Genomic DNA, 26341 nt, shown 5'->3' with positions numbered 1-26341 from the left:
TATTTAAATTTGTTAATTGAGACAATTAGCTTTTTATATGATGATCTCATGTGACTCGATCTTCATCATAAATTATAAGTTTATGTCGGTGATGGCTCGTTTTTTGCTTGCATGAGGGAGAATGGCATATGTAGCTGATTCAATAAATTGATCTTTTAGGGACTCAATAAAATATGAAGCTGAGATCATACGTTTCACAAGATGAAAATCACTCTTTTTTTTTCATAAGAACTTGAGTAAGCTTAAGGTGCCCATGTAAATTTAAAGAAAAAAAAATTTAAGAGACCCGAGAATGGTTCTAGGGGTCCAAGGAATATAGCTTCAATGTCCTAACAAGGTTTCATGTCACGACCCAAATACTCCTCCACCTCGACCGACAGTCTATGAACACCTAAAAAAAGAAAAGGGAAATGGGTGGGTATATAAATATACCCAGTAAGCAATTTACTTGTAAATTCTCATCGTATCCTTGACCCAATAGGTATTACTAGACTCTAGGAAGTTCGGGCCTAGCGTCTATAATTACCAAGCATCTGGGGTGCCTCAAAGTTTTGAGTTGTATTTTAGCTGCTCACGAACCCACACTAGGTCCAAAGGAGGTGGTTCACCTTCTTTGGCATCGCTGACTGGCCGAGCAACAAACCCCATCTCTGAGTGAACTACTTTTTTTTCTTAGACTTACGTAGCTTACTTTGGCTAAGCAATGTGTAACCGGTGTCCTTGGTTGAGGTGCTACCTCATAAAACTCTCTCTAGTGGGGACAATATGGTGGTGTGCTAGCCTGCTCTTGTCATCCATGTGAGGTTAGTTGGTGAACCTTGCCCACATGACCATCTAGTCACTCAAGGTCAGAGGAGCGGCCACCTTGTATTCTCCACCTACTAAGACTACCCGTGTAATCCTACATCCCCTTTCAGGACGAATATGCTGTGTAGGGTAATCCATCTGAACTGTCGGCATTGGTACCATAGTGGAAAGAAAAGTGGAAGATTTGTGGGCATCGTACACGCTATAACACCTTGAAGGCTACCTTTATCATTCTTGGATGCCATAGAGGTCTACTAGGTTCTTAGGGTCGTCTAGACAACTTAAAACTCGTCTCTTGTTTCTAGGACTTCTAGGACCAACTCCTCGAGCTAATCCACTCTTTGAAATATTGTGACACAAAAATAATCAATTATATATAATTATATCACAAATTTTCATCAACATTTATCTAAATACGGTCTTCGAGTCTAATTCATATATAATTAACAATTTATGGGATATTTCAAACCATTTTCATCTATGATTTTCATAATTTTTTTTCTTTCTAAATTTTCAATGGAAATAGTTTATTATATATATATATATATATATATATATATATATATATATATATATATATATATATAAAAGTACATAATTTTGAAGTGTTTTATTATAATTTTGTCATTTTTTTATTTCATAAATTATTAAAATTTTAATTTTGATTCTAATAATTTAAAAATTCAATTAAATATAAAATTTAATTTTGCATTTCAACTCAACTTTAAACCTTCCATTTTTTTTTACTAACAACTATATTAGTTTTAAAAATGGTTAAATAATAGACCAATTATTAGATACAATAAAAATTTATAGGTAATAAAAATTTATTTCTTTATTTTTAAAATCTTTGGATACAGAATTAAAAAAAAAATTATTAAACAAAATAGCGAAATTTTAAAATCATACACACAAATTTAAATTTATTTTTTTTAAAAAAGAAAAGAACTGTTTGACTGTCGTAAGGAGGAGCAATCTTGATTTCGAGTATCAGAGAATTCACCTGACGTCCAATCTTTTCTTCTCCTAGGTATGATTTGCTTCTGCTTTTCTCAATTTTATCATTTCAATCTGTCATTCTTCTCCCAAAATTTGGCTAATTTGGGTGCTTTACTCCGATTCAGGCGGCAGAATCCTGCATTTGCAGGAAGAAGGCAGTCTCAATGATTCAGACGCTCCCTGCGCATGTAGCTGTAGTTTCTAACTCCTGAAGGTATTGGAGACGCACCTCCTTTTTCAATTATTGGTTAAATATGAGTGTCTATGAACAGATCTTCCCTTTTCCGTAGTTTATTAATTGGGTGTTGTCTTTTCGTATGGTGGTTAAGAAAAGCAATAGTTTGCATTTGATTTAGGGGAGCTGCAGGACTGCTGCATTATCTGGCTTTGGTTTGTGGTTCTGAAATGAACAACATGACTCAACGCAACACTAACAAAATAGGGAGTAGTTGGAGGAGACGAGAGCTGGGATTTCTGATTCTCTATGCGTTATCTTTTTACTTCTTTATCATCCGTCGTTCCCTTCATCTTTCACGAGGTACTCCTTTGTTCTGTTTTAGAATTTCATATTCTTCCTTGTTCTGCTAAATTTCATTGAATTATGCCATGCATTTTTTTGAGCAACAGATCACCATGTCAAACTCTATGGCTTGCGTTCTGGTTGGATCTTTCCTCCTCGTCTAAACGTGTGCATTTTCTTTCCTTTTCTATCGCTTTGTTGTTGTTTTTGTGTTTGTTTAATTAGGTGTGTATAACCCTGGAAGAAGTGAAGCCTTGTGTTGTTTTAAAATTTTCTCTGTAGGATTTATCAGATGCCCAGTGGAGAAATTTTCGAGGAAATCTGCCCATTCTAACCACTGTTTTCCTAGTTTACGCTTTGGTGGCAAATACTTTGAGATCCGTGTTTCTTCTAAGGGCTAAGGGAATGTCAATTGTCTGGCTTATACTTTCTTTCACTTACCTTTTCTACCTCCATCAAGCTTGGTATGTCCTCAAGTCAGAGACAATCTTGATGATACTGTTTGTGCATCAAGCTTTTTTTCTTTGACAATACTGACCACATATACCTACATGTTTCTTCCTTCTTTATGCAGTATCATATTCATCATCTCAATTGCCTCGCTCAATTTTCTTCTTGTTAAGGTTCATGCTGCTCCTTATATATGTGATCGCTCGTTACACATGCAATTCTTTTAGATTCATTTCGAATAATGTTGCAACTTGCAACAAGATGTTGTTAATGTGATTATTTAGCATGTAGGTGCATAATGATTCACTGAATACGTTATGATGTAATTATGCTCGGTGAGCTGATTTGGTTAGGTTTAAGTTATGATATTGATCGATAGCTATGAACTATGATATGGTTTTTATTACTTTGTAATGTCTCTTTTTCAACTTTAAAAGGCATTGGGAGAAAAAGCTGTTGCTTAATCTCTTTTGCCTAGTTTGAGTCAGAAGTCGGAGCTTTAGTGGTTAAAAGAAGAGGATGAAAACTCATGCTTCTTCCATAGTTGGGGTTCTCAAAGAAAAAGTAGGAGTTGTATATCCTCTTTAGAGACTGAAGATGGTTAGTTCTCACCACAGAATGTGAAAAAGAAAATGAAATGGTTGACTCTTTTTCTAAATTATAAAATCAGACAGCTGAGAATCATTATGCGATGGAGGATTTGAATTGATCTCCACTATCTTATCACTATTTTGTCATGCTATGTAATATCCCTTCATAATTGCTTGCTTACTAATTTAGATGTAAAGAATGCTTCACTTTGAAGAGGCTTTGTTATAAGCTATTACATGGATCTACATTAGAGAACAGAGGTTGTTGATTGGCCACGTGCTTCTTTTATTAATATTATTATTTTAAAGAATGAGTATGCTTATTAAGTAGTATATTTGAGGAATAATGTTCTAACGAAACAACTAAATGAGTTTTTTTTTTTGTTGTTTGTCATGCATGTCAGTACCTTTTGTATCATATTGATTTATTTTCTCTATAAAAGCCACTTTTGCTATTTTGTAGACTTCCTCTTCATGATTGGTAATAGTTATGTTTGTCATAGGTGATTTCATGGATGTGATAGTGATCTTTGCCTATTATCCTTGGTTGAACTTCATGCAGGTTTTTGCTCGAACAAAGTTCTTTTTATATCTACTCTGGACTTTCAACTTATTTTTCCTTCTTAGTAATCGTGTATTTGAAGGTTATTCGTTCTCTGCAATTGGGTGAGTTCTGTTATTTATAATATGAAGCACATTTCAATGAGTTGTTGAATAAGTTGTTTTCTAAAATGTGCGTACTACTACTTTCTTACATTTTGTTTTCTCTTATCATGCATAGACTACGGTGGTCATACATGGACAACTTTCGAGGAACATTTAGGTGGCACATTTGCTTTAACTTTGGTAATTTCTTATCCTTTAGTCTCTGGTTATGGACCTATATCTGTGGTTCCATCCTGGTTGGTACATGGAAATCATTTATTTTGTAAACTTGACCTCATAAATGTCACATGATTGTGGATTTTCAGTTAAGAGTTACCTCTACTCTATTTGGGAACTGGTAATATTTGTGCACATGATCAGGTTTTGGTATGATATGAAATATAGCATGTCTCTTGGATTCTAAGATGATCACTTGATGTCTGTATTGAAGTGTCCATGATCAATCATGAAGTAATTAGATAAGTTAGAGATATGGAAAATCATTGGTTGATTTTGAGTGGCCAATCTTTCTTGTTATAAAATTGGAAAAATAAATGTTTAGTCACAGCAAAGATCTATAGAATTGTTCATTCTCTTTTGATTTGTTCAAGAAATTTTTTCTTTGTGTAGCAAACTATGGAAATGAATATTCATCTGTTTTTTATGTTTTTTTTTTTATTTGGTTCCAACAGTTGTCTTGCGCATGATAAGCTTTGGATATGACTACCACTGGGCACATGACCATTCTCATTTTGATCAGAAGGTATATTTGCATTCATTCTTGTTAATGGGAATTAACCTTTTTGTATACTTCATTTATCATTGTAGTTTGTTGTCTATGAACGATGTTGCTTTGTTATTATTACCGAAATCAACTATCATCTATATATTTTTTTAACTACTAATTTTACGGGCTCAGAACACGTAGACACATCTTAAGGTAAGAAATGAGAGCTCCATGTTCTTGTACAATGTTTCTCATTTCTCACTCATGGAGAGGAAAATGTAGAAGATGACAACACAAATCATCTTCAACGCATCTGCAACTTTTCTTCGCGAAATATCAGTTCAGTTTAGGCATCATCAATTTTCCATTCTAGGTCATAGTTACAGTGTGGGTATGTTATTCTTTCCCGTAGTTTATTTATTATATCATTCCATTCATACTTAGGAATGTCATGTCATTCATTAAAGCGAAGTCATGATTGTGTCTACTTGGTCACCACCTACTTGGGAGTTTTAGTTCCTTTGGGATTCCTTTTATAGTTAGATTAGTTTGGAGGGTATATAAAATATATTACAATTTATAAATAATGGATTCAACCAAATACTTTTATTGTTTAAAAATATATTACCAAACATATTTTAAACAAATTTTTAATTTGAGACCCTGTTTCTAACTCTTTTGTCAAACACATTTGAAAATATTGGAAACGTGAAATACAACTTTGTTTTTCATTGAATTCCTTATTCAAATCACTAACCAACACACCTTTATTTTCATGGATCATGATCTTTGGTTTAGGCAATCTTCCATCTAACCCATTTTTATGGTTTATTTCAAATTGAACGGGTGTTCTAGGGTATGAAGATCAGTGGTAGATAATCTTCGATTCTAGAGGGAGTTTAATTGTGATATACTTCTCATTTTTTTGTTTATCCTAGTTATGGATATGCCTAGTAATCGTATTGATGGGGGTAAATAAAGGAGTATAGCAAGCAACATTTTGTAATCAATACTATTAGGAGCAACGTTGTATAATGTATTGAGGTTTTGGAGTTATGGATTGCGTTGGACTTAGCATTTGGAATTTTTATAAGGCTCAAGTCTCCTCCTCTAAGTTGACTTGGGGGAACACCTTCCTTCATATATGATTGTGCCCTTTGGATGTTTCTACTTGATTTTCTACATGCCATTGGGAGAGTGGTGGAAATTTGACAGGAATGCCATTAGAAGTGAATTAGGAGTATTATAAGGGTGTATTAGTAAATATTAGGGAGTTAGTTTTGGTATTTGGTTATAAATGGAGGGAGTGGGAAATGAGTAATCTAAACATTAATTTCTTTGGTCTTAACCTTTTGTGTCCTCAAGATAGGGAGGGTCCCAATACCTCATATTACTGGGTTATCTTGTAGTTCTTATCTTTTATATTGTAATATATTGTGGTTTTGTTCTGGGTCATATCAATTGATATCGAAGTAGTTCAGTTCTGACTTGGAGTTAGAAGAATTGAGTGCAAAATTAAATGAAGCAATGTTGAAGCTTTTACACAAAGGAATGGACCAAATGAAGAATCAATTGGATGAACAAATGAACTTGAGGTTCCGATCTATATGGAATACGATGGCACTTAGTTTTGGAGAACATAAAGAGGAGATTGCAGCAATCAAAAGAAGGACTAGACTGGCTAAGAAAAAATTTCTGAGAAGGTTACTAAAGAATAAAGAATCATTAGAACCCTTAAAGGAGGAACAAAGATAGAGAGAAGAAGAAATCAATGAAAAAAAATGATCAAAATTGTTTTAGGAAGAATGAGGTCGTACATATGCGAAGGAGAGAAGACATAGGACAAACAAAAAAAATATGGCTGATGGAAAATGCTGATGAAGTATTGGGGAGGCTGATCGATTATGTACTGGCATTCAAAAACATGCACAGAGGAACTTGAAAGCAGTTCGAGATGAATGAGCTGGGATGGCTCAGGAGACTCGTCGGCAACAAAAAATTTCTAGAAAGGTGTGTCCAACAAGAGATCACCAATTATGGCTTCTATGGATGAGATGGTAAGTCAGAGGACACGTTGGGGCAAGAATCAAGTAGAGGCGATAGATGATACGGAGGGTTCCATATGACAATGGATAAAATGGATGTGAAAGTAAGACCAACACTAACCACGTCGGCCAATCATCTTTAAATGGGTTGGATATAAATGAAGTTGTTGAAGCCCATTTGATGGCAAAGGTTTAGACATTGAGTTGTTTCACGATAGGGAGGGTCCCAGTAGCTGAAATTACTTGGGTTATCTTATAGTTCTCTTATCTTTTATATTACAATATATTGTGGTTCAATTTTGGTTCATATCAAAATCGAGCAGATACATCCCTAATATAAAACCTATTAGCACTATTAGCAGGAAGCTGCCATGAAACGTTTGTTGATGTTGGCATGCGAATCATTTAAAGGAAGAAGGGCCTTCGTCTTTTTGTTGGGTTGTAAAGACAAAGGTGGGTGGTGCTCATTTAAAGCGGCGTTAAGAATCTTTCGTACTAAAGAGGTGTGCTTTCAATATAGAGAGTAGGGTTTTGACAACAAGTCTTCCTAAGTTGTTCTCCACATTGGCACAAATAGTGATAGCGTGATGGTGGAAGTTGAAAGGGGATTGAGCTTGCAGTTTGGGGAGAACGTTAATGTGTGGTGCTTCTGTGTTAATTTGGTAGTAGACCTTTTTAGGTTTTGGGAGAGGGTCCTGTTGTGCGCCGGAAGCGGAACTAATGTACTCACAACACCAATGAACCGAATTACACAAAGAGACACCAAGATATTTACGTGGTTCGGAGAGAAGAAGTTCCCCTACATCCACGGATCGCAACCAATCACTAATAAACCAAGTGTTACAAGTGAATACCTCACTATCACACTACAAAGTCTCTCACCAATATGTCACTCAACAAATACGATGTGACACCCAAAACTCTCCCATCTCCACCCACTTGTTAGGAATGGATATTTAGAATGGAGGCGCCGGAAGCGGAACTAATGTACTCACAACACCAATGAACCGAATTACACAAAGAGACACCAAGATATTTACGTGGTTCGGAGAGAAGAAGTTTCCCCACATCCATGGATCGCAACCAATCACTAATAAACCAAGTGTTACAAGTGAATACCTCACTATCACACTACAAAGTCTCTCACCAATATGTCACTCAACAAATACGATGTGACACCCAAAACTCTCCCATCTCCACCCACTTGTTAGGAATGGATATTTAGAATGGAGGGAGAACTCTCTCATTATATAGCATTATAGAATCAAATCTCCGACTGAGACTAAATCTAATCCAAATAACCCAATCAAATCTAATCCAAATAACCTAACCAAATCAAATCCAAACTTACGACAATTGACAACAGGTCCATCAACAAGTGTGTAGTGAATGTGGGGCCTTGGGCCTTGTATATCATGGGGGAAGGAAGACCGTTGGTGTTCAAGTAAGCCAACTTGAAGAGGTGTGGTGGGCCTAGCACTTTGGTTGGCTCAATTGGGACATGTGGGGAGGTTTTATCTGGAGATGTGGTATTGCTAAAGGTGGATCATGAGGAAGAAAGGATTTGGAGCTCTCAGGTTGACTCTAGATTTGGAGACTTCAGGACCTAATTTCATTTATTACACTCTTGATCTGTTAGTTGAGTGAGTTACTAAGATGAGTCTTTTCTCTCTTCATCATAATGAGTAGTGACGAAAAAGGGTGACTTAGCTTCCTTCTTTGAGGAAGAAGAGGGTTGTTGGGGAAATAAGGCTGTTGGGTTGGTTCAAGTTGAGGAGGTGTTAGTGACAAATTGAGGATGGATGAGGATGTAGAGTGGTTTGAGTCTTCAGAAGTAGTGGCTAATACCAATGTCGGTGAGACACGCTCGGGTTAAATGGCCAAGCATGCCCTCCTTCTGCAAATTTTGTTCCTTCTCAATTGAAGCAAAGCAAGGGGGAAATTTATTCTTCTTACCCAATTCCTTTCTTTTCAAATTTGTCCTTGCTTTCGTTAATCCAACTATTTCAGGGATGGGTTTGTCTTTTCCATTCTGTCATGTCCTTTTTGTAATTTTCTAGGGTGGAAACTTGTCTATCACCTTTGTGAGCCTTACAAGGGGTTGATGGTTGGACAATGTTCCTTCTTTTATATCATCGGGTGCTGAGTTTTGTGTAGGGGTCCTTTGGGAGTCAATGGATTATTACTGGGTAATTCAAGCCCCAACTTTATTGCTTTGGGGTGCTTGTTTCGGGAGATGTTAAGGAGAGCGTGGTTCGATTGATTTCTCTTTTGCATAATGTGGGTATGCACATTGTGTCCATAGTGGAGGCCCAACCTATTACGATAATTCGGAAAGAGCAACTGAGGGGTTGAGGTAAGAAAAAGAAAAATAGAAAGAGAGAGAGAATCTTGAGTGTGGGGTTAACTGTGAAAGAATCAAGGCGTTGGGCATTGGGGATGCTAAAGGTTCTTGATGGAATTTTTGTCTTGGAATGTTAAAGGGCTTGGGGGTAGGTGGATAAAAGAGGTTGGTCTAGGAGTGTTGTTGTGGGAGACTGTTTGTGGAGTGGGTGGGGTTGGAGTGTGTAAGGGCATCAATGAGAATTTGGTTCTATGGGATGGTCAAGCGTTGAAAGTCCTGAAGCGGTTTGGGGTTTGTTCACTATTTTAGTGGCTTTTGAGTTTCCCAATATGAGGGTGGGTTCCCTCCACGAAGGAAAGGAAGGAGTTACAGGAGGAGTTTGGTGGCCTTTTTGGGTTATGTGAGGGTTGTTGTTTTTGGCAGGGGACTTCAATGTGGTTAGATACCTTTCGAGGATGTCTAGTGGGGTCGAGGAACTAGTCCCATGGAACATTTTCAGACTCATTGAGGATTGTGACCTCATAGATCCCTCATTGGCGAATGACAAGCTTACTTGGTCTAGTTTGAGGGATGGAATGGTTAAGTGTAGGTTAGGTAGGTTTCTCTTTTCTAGGGCTTGGATGGAGTTCTTCCCGGCATTGGGCTAAGGCTTACTTCTGATCATTGGCCTGTTGGCCTCAGTTTTGGTAGCCTTATGTGGGGTTCATGCTCATTTAGATTTGAGAATATGTTGTTGTCCCAGACCATTATTAAAAGGGAGGATACAAGCCTGAGACATAAATCAAAAGTGAAGTGGGCTAAGGATGGAGATGAGAAGTCTTATTTTTTCCATAATTGGGTTAGAGAGACGGAATAAAAATGGGACTGACTTCTTGAAAAAGGACAATAGAGAGGCGTTAGGGGAAAGTGGAGAGATTGAGGAGATTTTTTTTCCTCTCTAATCTTTATGCCCCTCCCCCCTGTGGATGGGTTAGTGTGGAATCATATTGTGGTCTGTGAGAGGGAGGTTTCACGCCCTTTTTTGTATGGTTTGGCTCCTCGGGTGTGGGCTGTTTTTTCGTATGCCCATGATTCTTTTGTATTCTTTCCTTTCTTTTCAATTAAAGCGTGGTTTCTTATGAAAGAAAATGTTAAATTGTTATTTACTTTCAGCAGGCTATTTCAAGGTAGGTTCTTTGGATGATGAATATTATTTTTTGGATTGTGCATTTTCTTCATTGTTTTAAAATTTATGATTGAGGAAAAACATGAGAAATTTTGAAGGATAAGTTTGATTATCTTCTGTTTGCACGAAAGTGAATATGCTATGTGTACGCTAGATTTAGTTTCTTCTTTTGCAAGATTGTAGTGGATGAAGTTATTTTCTGGACTTTTTGTTCAATTTCTCATCATATCTCCTCTTTTGATTATGTGTTCTTTTTAGTAGTTGATCTTATCATTCTTAAAAATAACCAAATAAGTGATGGTATCTGATTTGAATTTTCTACAAAGGGTCGATTATGTTTATTATGCCTTTTGCTCTTCTTAAAGAAAATGAATTTATTGGCCAAGAAAAGAGAACTTTTTCTAATTGTGTAGATTCATGTGATTGCAGAAGCATAGTCAACGTTGTCAAGTTTGTAAATCAGGAAGAACTTGCTACCAACTTTTACAGGTTATTTGATGCTTACTAAGGATTGAAATATAGCTTTATATCTTACTGAATCCTTAAAATGAATGTGGGCTTTGTCTGATACTTGCAAATACTTTATTTTACCCAGGAGAGAGGTGTCCAAGATGACAAATTTACATTTACCTTGTACCTCTGCTACTTGGTCTATGCGCCTCTTTATCTTGCTGGGCCAATTGTGAGCTTTAATGCATTTGCCTCGCAGGTCTGCCTTCTTGTTTGAATACTTCTGATTTTATTTTAACCTTCTCCTCCCATTTGCAATTCTGGTTCTGGTTGTGGTTCTGGTTCGTTTCTTTTATTTTTTTATTTCTTAATTTCCACTCTGAGATGCTCTACGATGGCAGTAAATTTATTGCCTTCTCTGCTGATTGTTGCCTTGGCCACTGTTACTCCAGGGTTAAACAAATAGGTTTCTTCTTCAAACTCTAGTATGGCTTTTAGAATATCAATAATTGTTCGGATGGGGTTCTACCTTTTGTAGCATTTCATTTAATCAATGAAATTGTTTCCTATTAAAAAAAAAGGAATATCAAGAGTTGTTTTTACTTTTCTTTGGGATGATGTTGTTTTCTTTTTGTCTGTTTGGATTGTCACGTCTAAAGAATTTTGGATACTTTTAATCGGGTGGGGATCCCATTAACTTCCCAGTTTTTTCTATTGAAAGCTTGCTCCCGTTTCTTATTATTAAAAATAAAAAAAAAAAGAATTGTTTTTACTGTAAGAGTGTCCAACTTCATGAACTTATTGTTGTTTATTAATTATTATTCAATCGACTGAAACTCATTATTTTCTTGTAGCTAGACGTGCCTCAGAATAACTATAAACTTAGAGACTTGGCTTGGTATGGTTTACGTTGGACATTCTGCTTTTTCCTAATGGAAGTAATGACGCATCTATTTCGTTACAATGCCTTAGCTATCAGGTGAATTATGTACAAACAGAGGTGTTTGGAGCTCCTTTTTCTATTTGCACATTGTAGTAACTTGATTTAACTTCCTTTTTAGTGGTTTGTGGAAACAGTTATCACCACTGGACGTGTTCATCATCGGATATGGGGTAAGATCACAATTCAAATGATTATCTTAATGGAAACTCTACAGCTTGCATTTCTTATTTGTAAATTCAGTAGCAATTAACACTATACACGCTAGGAAGTATGTATGATGGATCTTTTATGAGTTACATCTGAGATGTTATAAAGATTAGATTATCACTAATTTGTTAAACTCTAATTGGATGATAGTGAGTACGTATGTCAAATAATAAACCACGAGTAACAACCTATATTATTTTTGTTTTTTTTGTTTTTTTTTTTTTTTTTTTTTTTTTTTTTTTTTTTTTTTTTTTGTGGAAATATGATTTTGACTTCATTACTCATTTCATTGTTTCCTTTTACTTTGCGTTGCAACAAGTGATATATGGCTATGTGAATGTTGTAGTCCTAGAAGCTGATCAACATTATGATAATGGTTTGTAGCCTATGGATATTCCGCTGTTGTAGAATTGGCTGTCGTCACTGTTTTGAACAAAGCAAAAGTACCTCGGTCCTGGGTGAGGCATGGATCATGAACTTAGCTAACTTGTCAAATTGCCTCTCAAGGCATTGCCTAATATACCTATACACACTCTAAAGAGTGGCTGCTGTTAGATTATATCATTCAAATTAGATTTAGTTTAGATTTGCAATTTGAATTAGGTTTGTTTCGGATTACGTTATTTGGTTTAGATTGTGTTATTAGATTTACTCTTGATTACTAAATAGGTCTTTTAGGTTTGTATTTTGATTATATAATTCAATTAATGCAATTTAAGCCATAGGTGTCTCTATTCTCTCTCCCTATGTTTAACTTGGTATCCAAGCCCTAAAAGAAATTTCTAGCATTAGTGTTTGGGTGTTCCGACTTTCATACACTGTGGGTAGTTGTCTAGTCGGTGGTCTTTGATTTTGAATTTGTAGCCACGCATTTGATTTGCATGGGCTATGGTGTTTTACCTGGAGTTTGATCTTTGCGTTGGCTGAAGAAACCTGTTTATGCGTGGAGTTTGATTATTTAGTTGGCTAAAGAAACCTTTTTTGGGTTGTATGATTTCCACGGTGGGTTAGGAAAAAGTGAATGGATCTTTCTTTTTGTGTTGTAGGCAGTGTGCTGTGGTGTGTGTTTGCCGGCGGTGTTCCGTTGTTTATTTCACCAATTATTTGGTATGTGTTTTCGGGCAAATTTTGGTGGATATGGAGGATGATAAAGGTTATGAAGGTAGATGATGAAGATCTAGGAATTTGTATGGAAAAATTTGCATTGCCAAGAATTTGCAGCTGGAATTTGGGAATTGCATCGGAAATTGAGGTTTGCATTGGTATTGACACTGGTATTGGTAATAATTTGCACCTGGATTTGGCCATTTGGAAGAAGTCTTCTATAGAGAAATCCTATTATGGATAAATGGAGAGGAAAGAGCTCATGAGATTTCATCTCATTCCATTTTAGTAGATCAACCAGTAACCAAGGATGAAAACTTCAAAATCATGGTTTCTTGGTAGAACCCCAATTCATCCTAGTTGTTCGAACCCCAATTCACCCATTTTAATACATTTTGTTATGTTAGGCCGCCATTTTGTAATAGAATTGAGTAACATGGCCTGGAGCTAAAGTAACTTTCAGTGGGAGAGCCATGTAGGTGCGAGCAATCACCTCTCTGATTATAGTTCGCAAAACATCCCCCCGATTGTTATTTCCTTTCCTAGTTGTGCTTTGTCAGAAATCAAAACAAAATTTTCAACAGTTTCCTGACTTCTATGATTTTGGTAGATGACTATTGGAAATGAAATATCAGATTTCATTAGTAGCCAACTATAAAGTTAATAACTTCTATTTTTTGTTGTACTAGGATTCTTTGCGTTTGTTTACTCTCTTGTGGTTGTCGTTTTCCATACACTTGTATTTCATTCATCTTGGACCGCGTTGTGAACTTCATTGGTGGCTATTTCGTTGTCTCAAGAAAGCCTTACACAGCTACCCATGGCATCTTAAGTATTTTAAAATAACTTTATGATTTTATCCCTAATAGTTTGTAGATCCCCAAATCCATTACCCTAAATGTAGCTTGAAACTTGATATAATCACCATTTTTTTTTTTTTTTTTTTGTTGTAAGCAGGTTTGGATATAGTACAATCATCTTTCTTACAAATGTATACAATTATCCTTTCTTACAAGTGTATACAGTCATCCTCTCTTACAAATGCATCTTTTCAAGAAAGAAGATATTGATTCCACTACCCTTCTCTTGAAGTCTTCTAATACTGAGTTTGCAATGTAAAAAAACCTTCTGAAATATGTGCAAAATATGCTTATGGCTTGATAAAAAGAAGTAATACAAAATCAATATATGAAGAGTTATTCTAAATTTGTGTGATTAAAGAAAGATGTTTTGATGCATATTAAACTTGTATGATTAAATTGAATAAACCATGTGCATTGCATGCAAGTCACGTGATATGCACACAGCTATAGTTTGGATGTGTTACTTTTGGGATGTTTTTTGGAATTAGTTCTCATGCATTACTTTCAACCACTAATAAGATTTCTTCTAATTTCCTTCCAAAGTGGATATCTTATATCACTTCTCGTGTGTCCTTTTCTATAATGAAACTTTTTCGTTTCTTATGTAAGAAAATTATGCAATAAAACAATGTTGGAAATGAATACAAAATTGAACTGCGTTACCAGTGTAAATGGCTCCAGAGTTACACTCTATGATACGTTTTCTCTAAGTTATATTCCTTGAATAATTGAGTGGAGTATTTAACACTCTTATGTTTTGGAATTGTTTCTGTGTGAAGGTCTTAAATTTCATGTGGCTAAAGTTTTTGCTCATATGGCGTTACTTCCGCTACTGGTCCCTGGTATGTGACTTGTGTGCCTTTTGTGAAACTCTGTGATGTGATGTTTATGTTAGGACAGCAGATATCTTCGTATTTCCATAATAGAACGATATTATGTACTTTGAGGCTAAGCTTGTATTGTCCTTGGGATCTTCCCCATCTCGGGACTAAATTTGCGTATTTATCTGTTTTTTTGGGTTTTAGTGATTTCTTTATTGCATTATTGTAGATTTATGGCATTGATTCCCCAGAAAATATGCCGAAGTGTATCAATAATTGCTACGACTTGGAAGGCTTCTGGAAAAGTTGGCATGCTTCTTACAATAAATGGATTGTCAGGTGTAAACTTAGATCTTGAAACTAGATTTCTTTGACTCTTCTAGTTCTTTATCTGACTTGAAAGTTCCTTGTCATGCCGTTTTAGGTACATGTACATTCCTCTTGGGGGATCGAAAAGGAAGGTGTTCAATGTGTGGATTGTATTCACATTTGTTGCAATTTGGCATGATTTAGAATGGTATATGGAGCTTTCATTTAATTATTCATATAGTCCATTTAGTAATTTAAGATGAAGCACAACTTACTCAATGCATGGTTAATATTACATCGATGCAGGAAGCTCCTATGTTGGGCATGGTTGACATGTTTATTCTTTGTTCCTGAAATGGTTGTCAAGTCAGCAGTGAGTACGTTTAAGGTGATGATATTTCTTCTCCTTAAGTTCATGTACAGTGAATCACTGGATTAACCTCAATATTCTTTTGTTCTTTTCCTCATTTAGCCAAAAATCCATATTTACTATATGTAGGAGTTTTGGGTTTGTATTCTCTTCTTTAATATAAAAATCATTGAAGAGTACGTATGTGGGTGGGCCATGAGATACGGAGATATATACTAACCCATAAGCACGGAGAAAGGAAAACGGATAAAGAAAAAGTCTTCATGTTATATAGTGTACTCGACATGGTATTAAACCATAAATTCCTGGAATGTAACTCTTTTGAGACGTCGTTATTTCCTCCAAAATCAAAAGCTTTCTGGTGCAGATTTCCTTTTTACATGAATTGGTTGGGGCCATTCTCACTTTTATTTAGCTCTACTAACCTATGGTGAATCAAGAATGTTATATTGGGTACAAACTCATAAAGATAATCTTGAATTTGTGGATATATATTGATATTTTTTTATATATTTTGATATAAGTATGTTTAATTGGTAGTATTGCTGATTTTTCTTTATTGACACTTGAAATGACTAAAAGTTCGAAAAATATTTTTGATCATTTCTATTTATATTTGGTATCAAGAACAAATAAAATTAGTTTGTAATAATAAATATATTTTGGAAGATGTGGGGGTTTTGAGCCCCTGAGCGGATAGTAAATCTGCCGCTACTACAAACTCTTAAATATTGCTTCCTTCAAAATGAAAATATCTGAGCACCTCAAACTCTTATTGCTGATGTTATCAGGCTGAGAGTGCTGTGACAGAGTTTGTTTTCCGCGAACTTAGTGCGATTGCTGGAGCCATCACAATCACATGTCTCATGGTATGCCCACTGCAGTCCTATTTTTAGTTCCAACAGTAGTCCTATTTTTAGTTCAACAGTAGTCCTATTTTTAGTTCAACAGTGGGGTGGGGCATTTAAACCTCTAACCTCTGGTCGAAGACGTGCCTTTCATGGCTTAGATTGGCTTCTATGTGCATTTTTTTATGTTATGTTACCAAGTGATTGATCACAAAGAGTATTTTTACAGAGTAGTCAGATGTGTGTTCTCTCAAGAAAGGACTTTAAGGGGGGCTTTAAGGGCATTGAATACTGCATTTGCCCATGTCATAAAAAACATGGCCTACTAATAGTATCTTCTTTATGCAGGTTGCAAACCTAGTTGGGTATGTTATTGGACCATCAAGCATTAATTCTTTGGCATCTAGATTCCTGAACAAACAAGGTTCATTATTAGTAGACCATATAAGTTGAATCATATGTTCTTTCTTTCTTTTATCTACTGAACTAGTTACCTAATAGAAAAAAGAAAAGATCTTATGAAGCCATAATGACTGTACTAAGAACGAACTTTTACAGGACTTCCTGTTCTGGGCGGCATGTTTGTAACATTTTATGTGGGGACAAAGGTAATGATAGATATGCCTGCTCGTTCTTTTGACTTAAGTTTATCTACCATATCATTTGTAATCTGGAATTCTGTTTAATCTTTTGTGGGTTTATCTGGCTTGATCTTTCTTTTTTGCAGCTCATGCTTCACATCCGTGATGCTGAACGGAAGAGGCAATAAGTGTTTTGACAAACTCTTTTGGCTGAAGAACAAGAGTTCAAGTTGAAACATCAACAATAGTGTCTACGCGTATGGTCCATTGTCATGCATATCAATTTGCAAATCATGTTCTTCTTGAGATGATATTGTTGTTTTCAAACTTTTATTGACCACCATATTCAGCTCTGCAGAAAGGAAGTACATCGTTTAGTGATCGGCCTTATATGCATTCTTGCTTCTATGAAAGATTAATACAAAAAAGGCACTTTCTAGGGAGTCATGTGCCTTAGTACAAGTCCCTATTTTAGATGTCTTCCCACCAAGGGAGTTTACAATTTTTTTTGCAGATTATAATGTACAAATGTTGCCATAACTTGGAGTTTACGAACTTGAGGAATTTCATGGTTTCACAATATCGTAACTTCGAGGAATCGAGAAAAAAAACACAAGTATGAATTACGAGCTTTAGCCTCAATTTTTTCTTAGATTTGTGAGACTCCATTAAGGTTAGGTTCTAAATTTGATTATGTTATTCTAGAGAGAATTTCGTACGACTTCCATGAAAAAAAAAACGTTGGAGTTGAATGGGACAAAAAGGTAGAGTTCCAACAATCGGTAAGAACAATGAGTTTTACAGGATTGAACCTACTTTGAACGTAATTATTTCTCTATATAGTTAATTAAACAGAATGAAAATAATTTTGTTGGAAAGTTGGGGTTCTGAAAGAAATTTGGGCATATGGTTCTCGAGTCAAGTCTGTTCATATGAACAATGAATGCTCGTCAAATTTGGAGTCAATCGGACATCGGGCAGACGCTCCACGACACCGTATGATCATTCGCCAAAATGACGTCTAGGAGTATTGAAAATTCCTCAAAGTGTATTATAGGAGAGCATGGTGTCAACTCTCCACCACCCCTGGGCTCTGTGGCCTAAGCAAACTACCCTATGGCACATGCGTGTATCACAACGAGAGTGAGTGTTGCGAGACGAGTGTTTTGAGCGACTTTCTTTGAAACTGGTCTTTTAAGGACAATACTAGATGACACGAGTGTGCCAGTATTGTGCCCTAGCTCGAGTGTTGGAGGTTAGATTTTGCACCCGCTATCCGGTACAGTATCTGTAAATGACATGGCATGGGCACTAGAGGGTCAATACCTCGATAGAACCCAGATGGATGGATGAATGTCTCGACAATATGAACGACATGTGGGCCATTCTCGATGGCATAATTGAGTGAGCTACGACGGCCGACGACACCTCGTGACTTGGGATGACATCAAGACATATGGGTCATGTGAATTGAAAACCAAGATGAGACAATAGAATGCGATGTTGCATTGAGAGACCTTGGCCCTGAGTAGAGGCAAGGTCGAGCCGAATGATTTGGCCTAATGTAGAGGCAAGTCAGTTGTGTCGCAGATAATTGAATATGTCTGTGCAGGTAGCGTGTGTGAACGAACAAGTTTCGATTCCACACGAGCGATGTTCGGTTGGCGAACAAATCTCACCTAAGGTCCAATGAAGCCACAAAGTCGGGCAAAAAATGAATATGGGGCTTGAGTTCTCCTTAAGATTGGTTGTGAGCGTGTCAAGATCACGACACTGCACGGTTGAAAAAGTACGACTGTGATACACCATGTGTCATCACCAAGAAAATCAAAGAAAACTCACGCGCCTCCAATCTCGAAGACACGTTGTGAGACTCCGAGTGACAAATCAGCACGCACCAACATATCGTGCGAGGCTACACACATGGGTGAGCTCCAGCAACATGTGAAGACCTACAAGGTGGGCTGTTTGACTCTGGTTGCCTCAGTTTTGATATTGACCATAATTTCACTTGAATTAGATCCAACTGGAGAAATTTTAAGAGATTTAAAGCGGTTGACAAGCAGAAAAACTAGCTCAAGAGATAAAATTCTCCCCAATAAGTAGTCAATCGAACTTTCTCAAATAAAACTTGTGGGGATCACTATGACATAGTAGTATGCCAGCCCGATTATGATTCTAGGGCATTGGATGAGAATGCTAAGTATGATGTGAAAAATTACTAAAATACCTCTAAGATAAAATTTGAGATGCATGCTAATTTTAATGATTACCACGACTAGAAAAGAGGATAGAATACTATGACGTGTGCTTAGAGTGATTTATGAACGTTATCTCATCAAGCTTGCATATATGTTTAGATTATGAATTCCATGCTTCAAGGGATGGATAGCATGAGAAAACCTAGAGCTAGGGCAATTTTGATCGAGCTGAGTGAAATTAATAGGCATGTTTACTTGTAAAATTTGAATTTCTACAACCCCTGAATTGAAGGAATTTTCAACGCAATTCCTTATCGTGATCATTTTTTGAATCACCACACCATGCCCATTCTCAGATTCTCATTCACTGCAATAATGATATAAAAGATTGCCCAATATTGGGTTGGGGCATCTCTACTTTATTCAACAGATCGTGAACACCACCTCCCCGATACGATACTTTTCAAAAAAGATAGTAAACAAAAGTGTTACTGTTCAGTCCCAACAATGGCGACCTTACCATTGCGTTCAGTTTAAGCGCCTCCTTCATTAATCAATCAATTTCGGAGAAACCGAAACCACTATAATAGTCCTTCGAGGGGTAAACTTTCATCATAAAAAACAATTAAATAAAAGGTTAGTACATTTGCCTATTATATGGATAATAAACATCCACCAAGAGCAAATCGAGAAAATATACAAACCTATCACCTTCCTGTTTTCCTCCTCTTTTTTCCACGCCTCCTATCTTCGCCTTCGCTTTCCTCCGAGCTTGACGAATCTGATTCCGACTGTTTAGTACTTGAATCTGACCCCGACGAATCAGAACTTCCAGATTCCTCATCGGAGTCCGACACTGGTTTTTGTTGTTGCATGATTAGCCGTGGCATATTCTTCAAATACTCCCGCAAATTCTCAGTCAGACCACCAAGCCCAATAGACGTGAAGAAGTTAATGGAAAATCTTGTGTTCTTTGGGTTATCCCTGGGGAAAATAGATTCAAACGAATCCTGCATTGTCGGGTCATTGAGACGTTCGTTCAATAGTCGAATGCCCAAATGCTCTGAAAGTTCCTGTATCACATAACACCAAGATACAAAAATTAACATCTTCCAAAGCATTCTTCTCAGTTCCAGCACCTACTGCTAACTTCTACACGGTCGCTACCATCATATTTTGAGAAAAGAAGTAGAGCATTTGTACGGTTATTAATGAGAAATGAATGATAATTAGCACAAGATCATGCATGCATCACTTGTATTCTCATTTGGACTAGTTACAGAAACATTCATTAACAAGAATGCAAGTCGATCCGAACATATCTTAGTAAATAAGATATTTATTAGCATTCCAAAGGTTGATCTTCAATTTTTCATCCCGCAATTGTTGACTCAAGATGCCTTTTTTTTAGGGGGATAAGAAGAATGCATTCTTTTACACCATCTCGTCGAGAATTACATCAGTAATGACTTGATACAAAGTTGTGTTACATACAGAATATCAATTCCACAAATATGGGATGAGTTATATAAAAAGGACTCGTGCAGAGGGTTCGGCATGATAGTAACCAAGTAGACACAATGGAAAGGATGCTGTTTCATTCATTACCAAACAATTCTATGGACGTACCATCAACCATGACAAGAGAAAAATAAAAAGCTTTGCTATTTGACAAAGAATACGTTCAACGGCAGAATTCCCTATCCTAAATAATAGCAACATTAACGGTTAATGAAAACATAATCATATAGATAACATTTAAGATAGAGTGGAAATACCTGGAAAAGGATCTTAATAAAAATCCTAGATGAAGATGTGGTGTCTTCTTCAGTCAATCGAATGTAAGACAAGACATGCCATGGAAGAGCATCAGTGCCGAGTAGGTGGGCAAAAAATTTAGCCACATTTCTGAGCTTATTAGTTTCAAGCCTATGAATCATCGAGTACTGCTGGACAAAGCATTTCTCAAAATTTTCCTGATGGACTTTGTTGATCTTACAAAATCTCTGCCCCAACAGACCATAATATCGAAGGTAAGTTCTTTCCTGACTGCAACATTCCAACAACATGACGCACAACTCTATCTGCAAATATCATAGCAAACAGATGAACTCACCCACATTTGTACCATTTGTATAATACATCAACAACACAACATAGAATGATCACAAACAAACATCAAGATTACAAGTCATTACTATAAAACTTCTAGCTATTTTGGGGAAGGATTGGATTCAGAGGAACAATAGGATATTTAGAAATATGAAGCCATCACGTTTGGGAGGTGGTTACTACCTCCTTGTGGGAGTCCGTTTCTAGCTACCTCCTTGGCTCAATTTTGTTGGATTGGAATCTCTTTCTGTAGCTATTTTGGGATGTCTTTTTTGTTGGACTTGTTTTTTGTTTACCAGATATATAGTTCGTCTTTTTCAATAAAAGCTTGGTTTTTTACCAAAATAAACAGGAAACCAATTTGACTTTCAGAAAGAGTGCGGAAAGCCTATGAAATTGTATGCAAAAAATGTTAGTAACAGGAAAAGCTTATAGAACTTACTTCTTGACCAGGCTCGAGTTTAATTTTTAAAAGCTTATGCCCAGCCTCCTCAAAGTCCACACTGGACATAATTGTCAGATAAATTGTCCTTCTGAGGTTCACAAGATTAGTCTCTGTTTCATCATTTATTTGCATCTGCTCCTCATCTTCTTCTTCAGAATCATTTTCCTCATCCTCATCCTCTTCATCATCCGATCCAGCATCAGATCGGTCTTCTTCATCCTCAGATTCCTCACCAAGTATATTTTTCTTCAAATCCTCATAACGCTTCTCGTTTTCGAGGAAATTTGGATCAGATTTGAAGATATCTGAAACCAGGTCAGGAAAATATATAAATGAATAAATAAAACAAACACCATGAGAACACCCAGTTTGATTAATTAATAGACCATGTAAAAAGAGATACCAAGAGCAATCTCAGGATCTATCTCTTCTTGCAGGGAAATTTCATGAGTTAACTGATCTTCTTGCTCCACAAGGTCCAATTCTGGACGAACAGCTGGATAGCCCTGAATCAAATCCAAACGGAGAAAACAAAAAAGAGAAGTTAAACATCGTTGCGGCTGTACAAGGAAGGTAGAGATATGTATGCTTGGAAACAGACAACTAGGAATACTTCCAGGAAGGATATTTCGGGTACATTGCAAGAGGTGCAATTCAGAAATCAAAAGTCACACAACGATGGTATAACATGAAAGAAACAACTAGATTCTAAAATTGGGAGGGGAGAGGGAGAAGACCTCTAAGTACAATTTACTTCACACACATTTTAAACCAAAGAAAAGACAAAGAAACTAACCAGCCGCTGTACATTTTCTTTTAAATATAGAAACCAACTTTCATGGGGAATGGTGCATTAAAGGCATTCATTACTAAAACAATAAATTATTTAAAACTTCATTTCATAGTGAGAATTACCTCTAATTCATCCCTAAAAACTAATGATAACAACAAAAATAACTGAATATCCTAAATCTTCCAAAAGTTTGTGAACTGTCAATACAATCATTACATCTCAAGATTTTACAAAAAAGAAAACTAAACAAGGGGAAGAGCTAAAACAAAAAGTGACTATACCTCAAACTTAGCTTTCCTTATTGCAAATAGGCCTTCAATCAGAAACTGAACCCTTTTGTCTATTTCCCCTTCATGAAGAATTCCGCGAAACCGCTCAAATATTCCTACAATCAATGAGTATGAAATAAAGAAAAGTGAATAAACAATCTTGGTGTAATATAAATGTGGATGACATGAGGAATTATATTTTCAAAAAAATTAATAAAATAAATGAAGTGACCTTACTAGAACCTAATCTATCCTATAGGGTGAACAACAATATCCTTGAGTTATAAAGAAAAAAAATATAACAATTTTATTTTTCTGATAATAAGAAATGTAGAAAATATTAAAAAACTAATATCCAGCAAGAGCGGGCTTAAAGCAAAAATTGGAAGTAACATGAAAGTTCGTTATCTTTTGTAGAAGGTATAAGCTTTTCAAGAAACCCAAACAGAATGAGCATGGATGACGATGATAATTTCATGGCAGATCCATGCAAATAAAAATCAGTGACCATGGTGATTGCACACAACGAATATCAGAGATTCAAAATAAAGTCATTTCAAGGTGCATATACTCCTTTCTGGGTCTAGATAAAAACACCCGATAGACTATTTTCCCTGCCCACAGTGAAAATATTTTACAAATATAAGCCTTAAACTAGAAATATTTTTACTAAAACTTCTATCCAGATAATATTTTCTTTCTCCAACCAACGTCAAGAAGCTAAAATGTAAACTAATGAATTAACATGATTAAACACTGACCATGAAGCCCTTTAGGAGAAAAATCCTGTAGTATTGATCCACACTCAGTTACAAAACCAACAGCCACCTCCACGCTGTTATCCGTAGGGTTCTCCAGCAAGACAGTGAGTAGTTCTAATGCAATTATTTCATGAGCCACCTGCTGATTAACTAAATGTGCTATAAATTTTACAGCAGCTAGTAGTTGAGGCTGTCAAAGATAAACAAACGCAAAGAGGATTAGCAGAGATTTTAAAAAGGAAGATGTTGCAGAAGCCAGAGAGAAAAACTAATATAAACTACAAATATCATGCAATCCTACCTTATCATTCCGTTTATATGCTCTTTTGAGTTGCAAGACAATTCTTCTCAAAAGAAGATCGCCCACTTCTGGAAACTTAGTATTTACAACAGAAACCAATGCAGCAAATACATCGGTGAACCCTGGAGATGCCATTTGTGACTTCATACAGGAACGGCAGAATAAACCCCTGCCCCTGATCAGGTTCTCTGCAAATAACTCTGGAATGATATTCTTTATGTTAGTAGCATTGACCTTGTTGACAAGTCCATTGATACTTTTCCGGAGTGCATCCCATGTCAAACGTTGATACTCAACGCTGCTCTTATCTTGGACCTCCTTCATCATTCTGGCCAACTTAAATGGTGGAATATAAACCCCACCACTCTTACCCAGATTTGAAGCATCGGAATTCAAATTGTTCTCAGGCTGTTTTTCTTGTCTGTGAGGTTGTGGATGGTCAAGAGTCCGCGTGCCAGCCTTTTCTTTCTCCCCAATGTTTCTACGATCCTCTCTCTGTTCATTCACCTCCTTATCTCGTAGATCTTGAGAATTTCTGTACTTGTAATCATGTTTTGAATGCTTCTTCTCCCTATCATTGTCACTCCAATTCCTGCCATGTTCTGATTTTCTATGCAATGCCTTGACACGCTCATCTTTTGAATCATGGCGATCCATATTTTTATTTCCATTCTCAGATTCACGTCGTCTATGGTCATGCCTCCTTTCTTGCTGCTCGTCTTCATCAGAACTTGTATAAGACTTTTTTCGGTCTCCTCTCTCTTGTTCTCTATTATGCCGATTTTCACCACGATGCCTTCTGTCTCTATCATGTCTGTTTTTGTCTCTATCCATTCTCTCTTCATTTTCACCAAAACTTTGATATGACTCGTTCCTATCTCCTCTATCTTCTCGCAGATTTTTACCTTGATGCCTTCCATCTCTATCGTGCTTTTTTTTATCTTTGTCTTTATCATCTCGCTGCTCATTGTCATCAGAACTTCGGTATGATTCTTTCCGGTCTACTCTCTCTTGTTCTCTCTGATGATTTTCATTATGATGCATTCTATTTCTATTGTGCCTGTTTTTATCTCTGTCCATTCTCTGCTCATCCTTATCTATATTTTGAAGGGGTTCTTTCTGGTCTCCTCTCTCTGGTTCTCTACGCTTATTGTCACCTTGACGCCTTTCGTATCTATCATGCCTGTTTCTGTCTCTGTCTATTCTCTCGTAACGTTCACCAGGACTTTGTCTAGATGCATTCTTTCTGCCATCTTCACTTTGCCACCGTTCATGTATGCGGCCATCATTTTTCTCACTAATTCTTACTTTAGTCTGGTCTTCATCACTGTACGCATCTTTCGACTCATGCCATCTACTTCCATATTCTTCCCTGGCATCATTAGAATCACTATCATCTTCATGACAACCACGCTGTCCGATATCACTTTTTCTACTACTATGGCGGTGTCTATCTGTTTTCTTTTTCACTTCATCCTCATCTGACGACTCTCTGATGTACTTACTGTCCATACCAGCGCTGCAGAAGAATGATTATTACTCAAAAGCACAAATTTTTATTGAGCACCTACCTAACATCCAAAATTGTCAGAAGAAAATTGGTAATGACAAGCAGGAAGGCTCTTTAGAAAGATGCATATCATAAGAGAAGTAGACAATAGCTTATAAACGACCTATTCGCCTACGGCCCACGCCCCCTTTCGAAGCATCAAAAAAAGCCACTGCGGCCCTTCTTCATATATTGGACAGCAAAATCGAATAGCGAAGCTACATCCCACCACCAGGATTAACGCCGAAACAAACTGAACTAGAACTAGAACTAGAACTACAGCGGTAAACACCTTGCACCACCGAAATTAAGATGTGTAAATTGACAAATCGGAAATGCGTTCGAACGGCCCCAAATTTTATTTTAATTTAAGGAACATTACTAGACTTCCTTGCTTAATTAAACTCAGGTCGGACAACAAGATCAATTAATCCAAAATAACTCCAGTCTTTACTCAAGAAATGAGAAAATGATAACATTTTTCAATCAAAAATGACGAACCAAATACTACTTGAAACGCCTAGAATAAACCGATCTCATATAAAAGTAAAACAATCAACTTCATTAAACCTCTAAGAATAACTCGATCTCCAAAAATGCCGCTGGAACAGAGGATTACGACGCCGCCGAAGAGAGAGGGCCGTCGCGAACTACGTCGCTAGTTCGTGGGTAATATTGGACAGCTGCCTTTAAAGAGACGATTCCGATACACCGCTGAAGTTGGAGACGAGTCGCCGTTGATTCGTGAGTCCCTGGGTTCACCAGATCTTGAGATGTCGCCGCTGTAAGAAGGGATTAGCCGCCAAAACACTAGACTAGCACGGATCCGGTTGCATCGCCCTCGTGCATCCTCGAACGAAAGGTTGATGACGGTGAGAGAATGAGGTGGCAACTGCTAAGGTTTCTAAAATTTAATTCAATTTTCTATTCTTTTAAATTACAAAAAAATAAATAAAAAAAATAGAGTAGAGTGAATACTTTGAGGGTTGAGTTGTTGGAGGAAGAGTGTCTGACACTGAAATGAGTCGATTGTGAGACAGCACATCAGTTGGGAGAATAACGAAACAAAAAAAAATTATAGAAATAAAAGGTTTAAGATCTTGACATCACGCTTGCCCCTAT

At 36.6% G+C, this 26341-nt stretch overlaps 2 protein-coding genes across 10 annotated transcripts; one reads left to right on the top strand and one right to left on the bottom strand.

Moving 5' to 3' along the window:
• The first annotated feature begins 1735 nt into the window (after positions 1-1735).
• LOC111435204 (putative membrane-bound O-acyltransferase C24H6.01c) lies at positions 1736-17404 on the top strand. Of its 5 annotated transcripts, XR_002709049.1 has the most exons (22): positions 1736-1837; positions 1932-2020; positions 2163-2344; positions 2434-2492; positions 2609-2790; positions 2901-2949; positions 3929-4032; positions 4148-4212; positions 4704-4774; positions 10722-10781; positions 10888-11001; positions 11597-11721; positions 11804-11855; positions 14639-14701; positions 14910-15019; positions 15105-15197; positions 15296-15377; positions 16151-16228; positions 16556-16631; positions 16766-16815; positions 16935-17045; positions 17303-17404. XR_002709049.1 is itself a non-coding variant. In XM_023072585.1 (21 exons), exons 3-21 carry the CDS (start codon positions 2212-2214, stop codon positions 16974-16976), a joined length of 1608 nt encoding a protein of 535 aa, XP_022928353.1. In that variant the 5' UTR covers positions 1736-1837; positions 1932-2020; positions 2163-2211; the 3' UTR covers positions 16977-17382. The 5 variants fall into 5 exon arrangements, 4 of the variants coding, with proteins under 4 accessions (XP_022928353.1, XP_022928359.1, XP_022928370.1 ...); XM_023072585.1 differs by having other exon boundaries at positions 16935-17382; XM_023072591.1 differs by having other exon boundaries at positions 2147-2344; positions 16935-17382.
• A 1961-nt stretch (positions 17405-19365) lies between these two features.
• On the bottom strand, positions 19366-26116 carry LOC111434931 (pre-mRNA-splicing factor CWC22 homolog). Of its 5 annotated transcripts, none has more exons than XM_023072282.1 (9): positions 25790-26116; positions 23671-25511; positions 23370-23559; positions 22621-22724; positions 21950-22052; positions 21544-21851; positions 20768-21073; positions 19694-20062; positions 19366-19543 (listed from the first exon to the last, which is right to left on the bottom strand). In XM_023072282.1, the coding sequence occupies exons 2-8, from the start codon at positions 25180-25182 to the stop codon at positions 19697-19699; spliced, it is 2889 nt and encodes a 962-aa protein (XP_022928050.1). In that variant the 5' UTR covers positions 25183-25511; positions 25790-26116; the 3' UTR covers positions 19366-19543; positions 19694-19696. The 5 variants fall into 5 exon arrangements, with proteins under 5 accessions (XP_022928050.1, XP_022928043.1, XP_022928025.1 ...); XM_023072257.1 differs by lacking the exon at positions 19366-19543 and having other exon boundaries at positions 19697-20062; positions 23671-25241; positions 25344-25511; XM_023072275.1 differs by lacking the exon at positions 19366-19543 and having other exon boundaries at positions 19577-20062.
• Positions 26117-26341: the final 225 nt, after the last annotated feature.

The sequence above is a fragment of the Cucurbita moschata genome, unplaced genomic scaffold, assembly GCF_002738365.1.
Source record: "Cucurbita moschata cultivar Rifu unplaced genomic scaffold, Cmos_1.0 Cmo_Scf00003, whole genome shotgun sequence".
NCBI classification, from domain to species: Eukaryota; Viridiplantae; Streptophyta; class Magnoliopsida; order Cucurbitales; family Cucurbitaceae; genus Cucurbita; species Cucurbita moschata.
The sequence above is the reverse complement of the archived record's forward strand: the minus strand, read 5'-3'. Positions and strand labels throughout refer to the sequence as shown.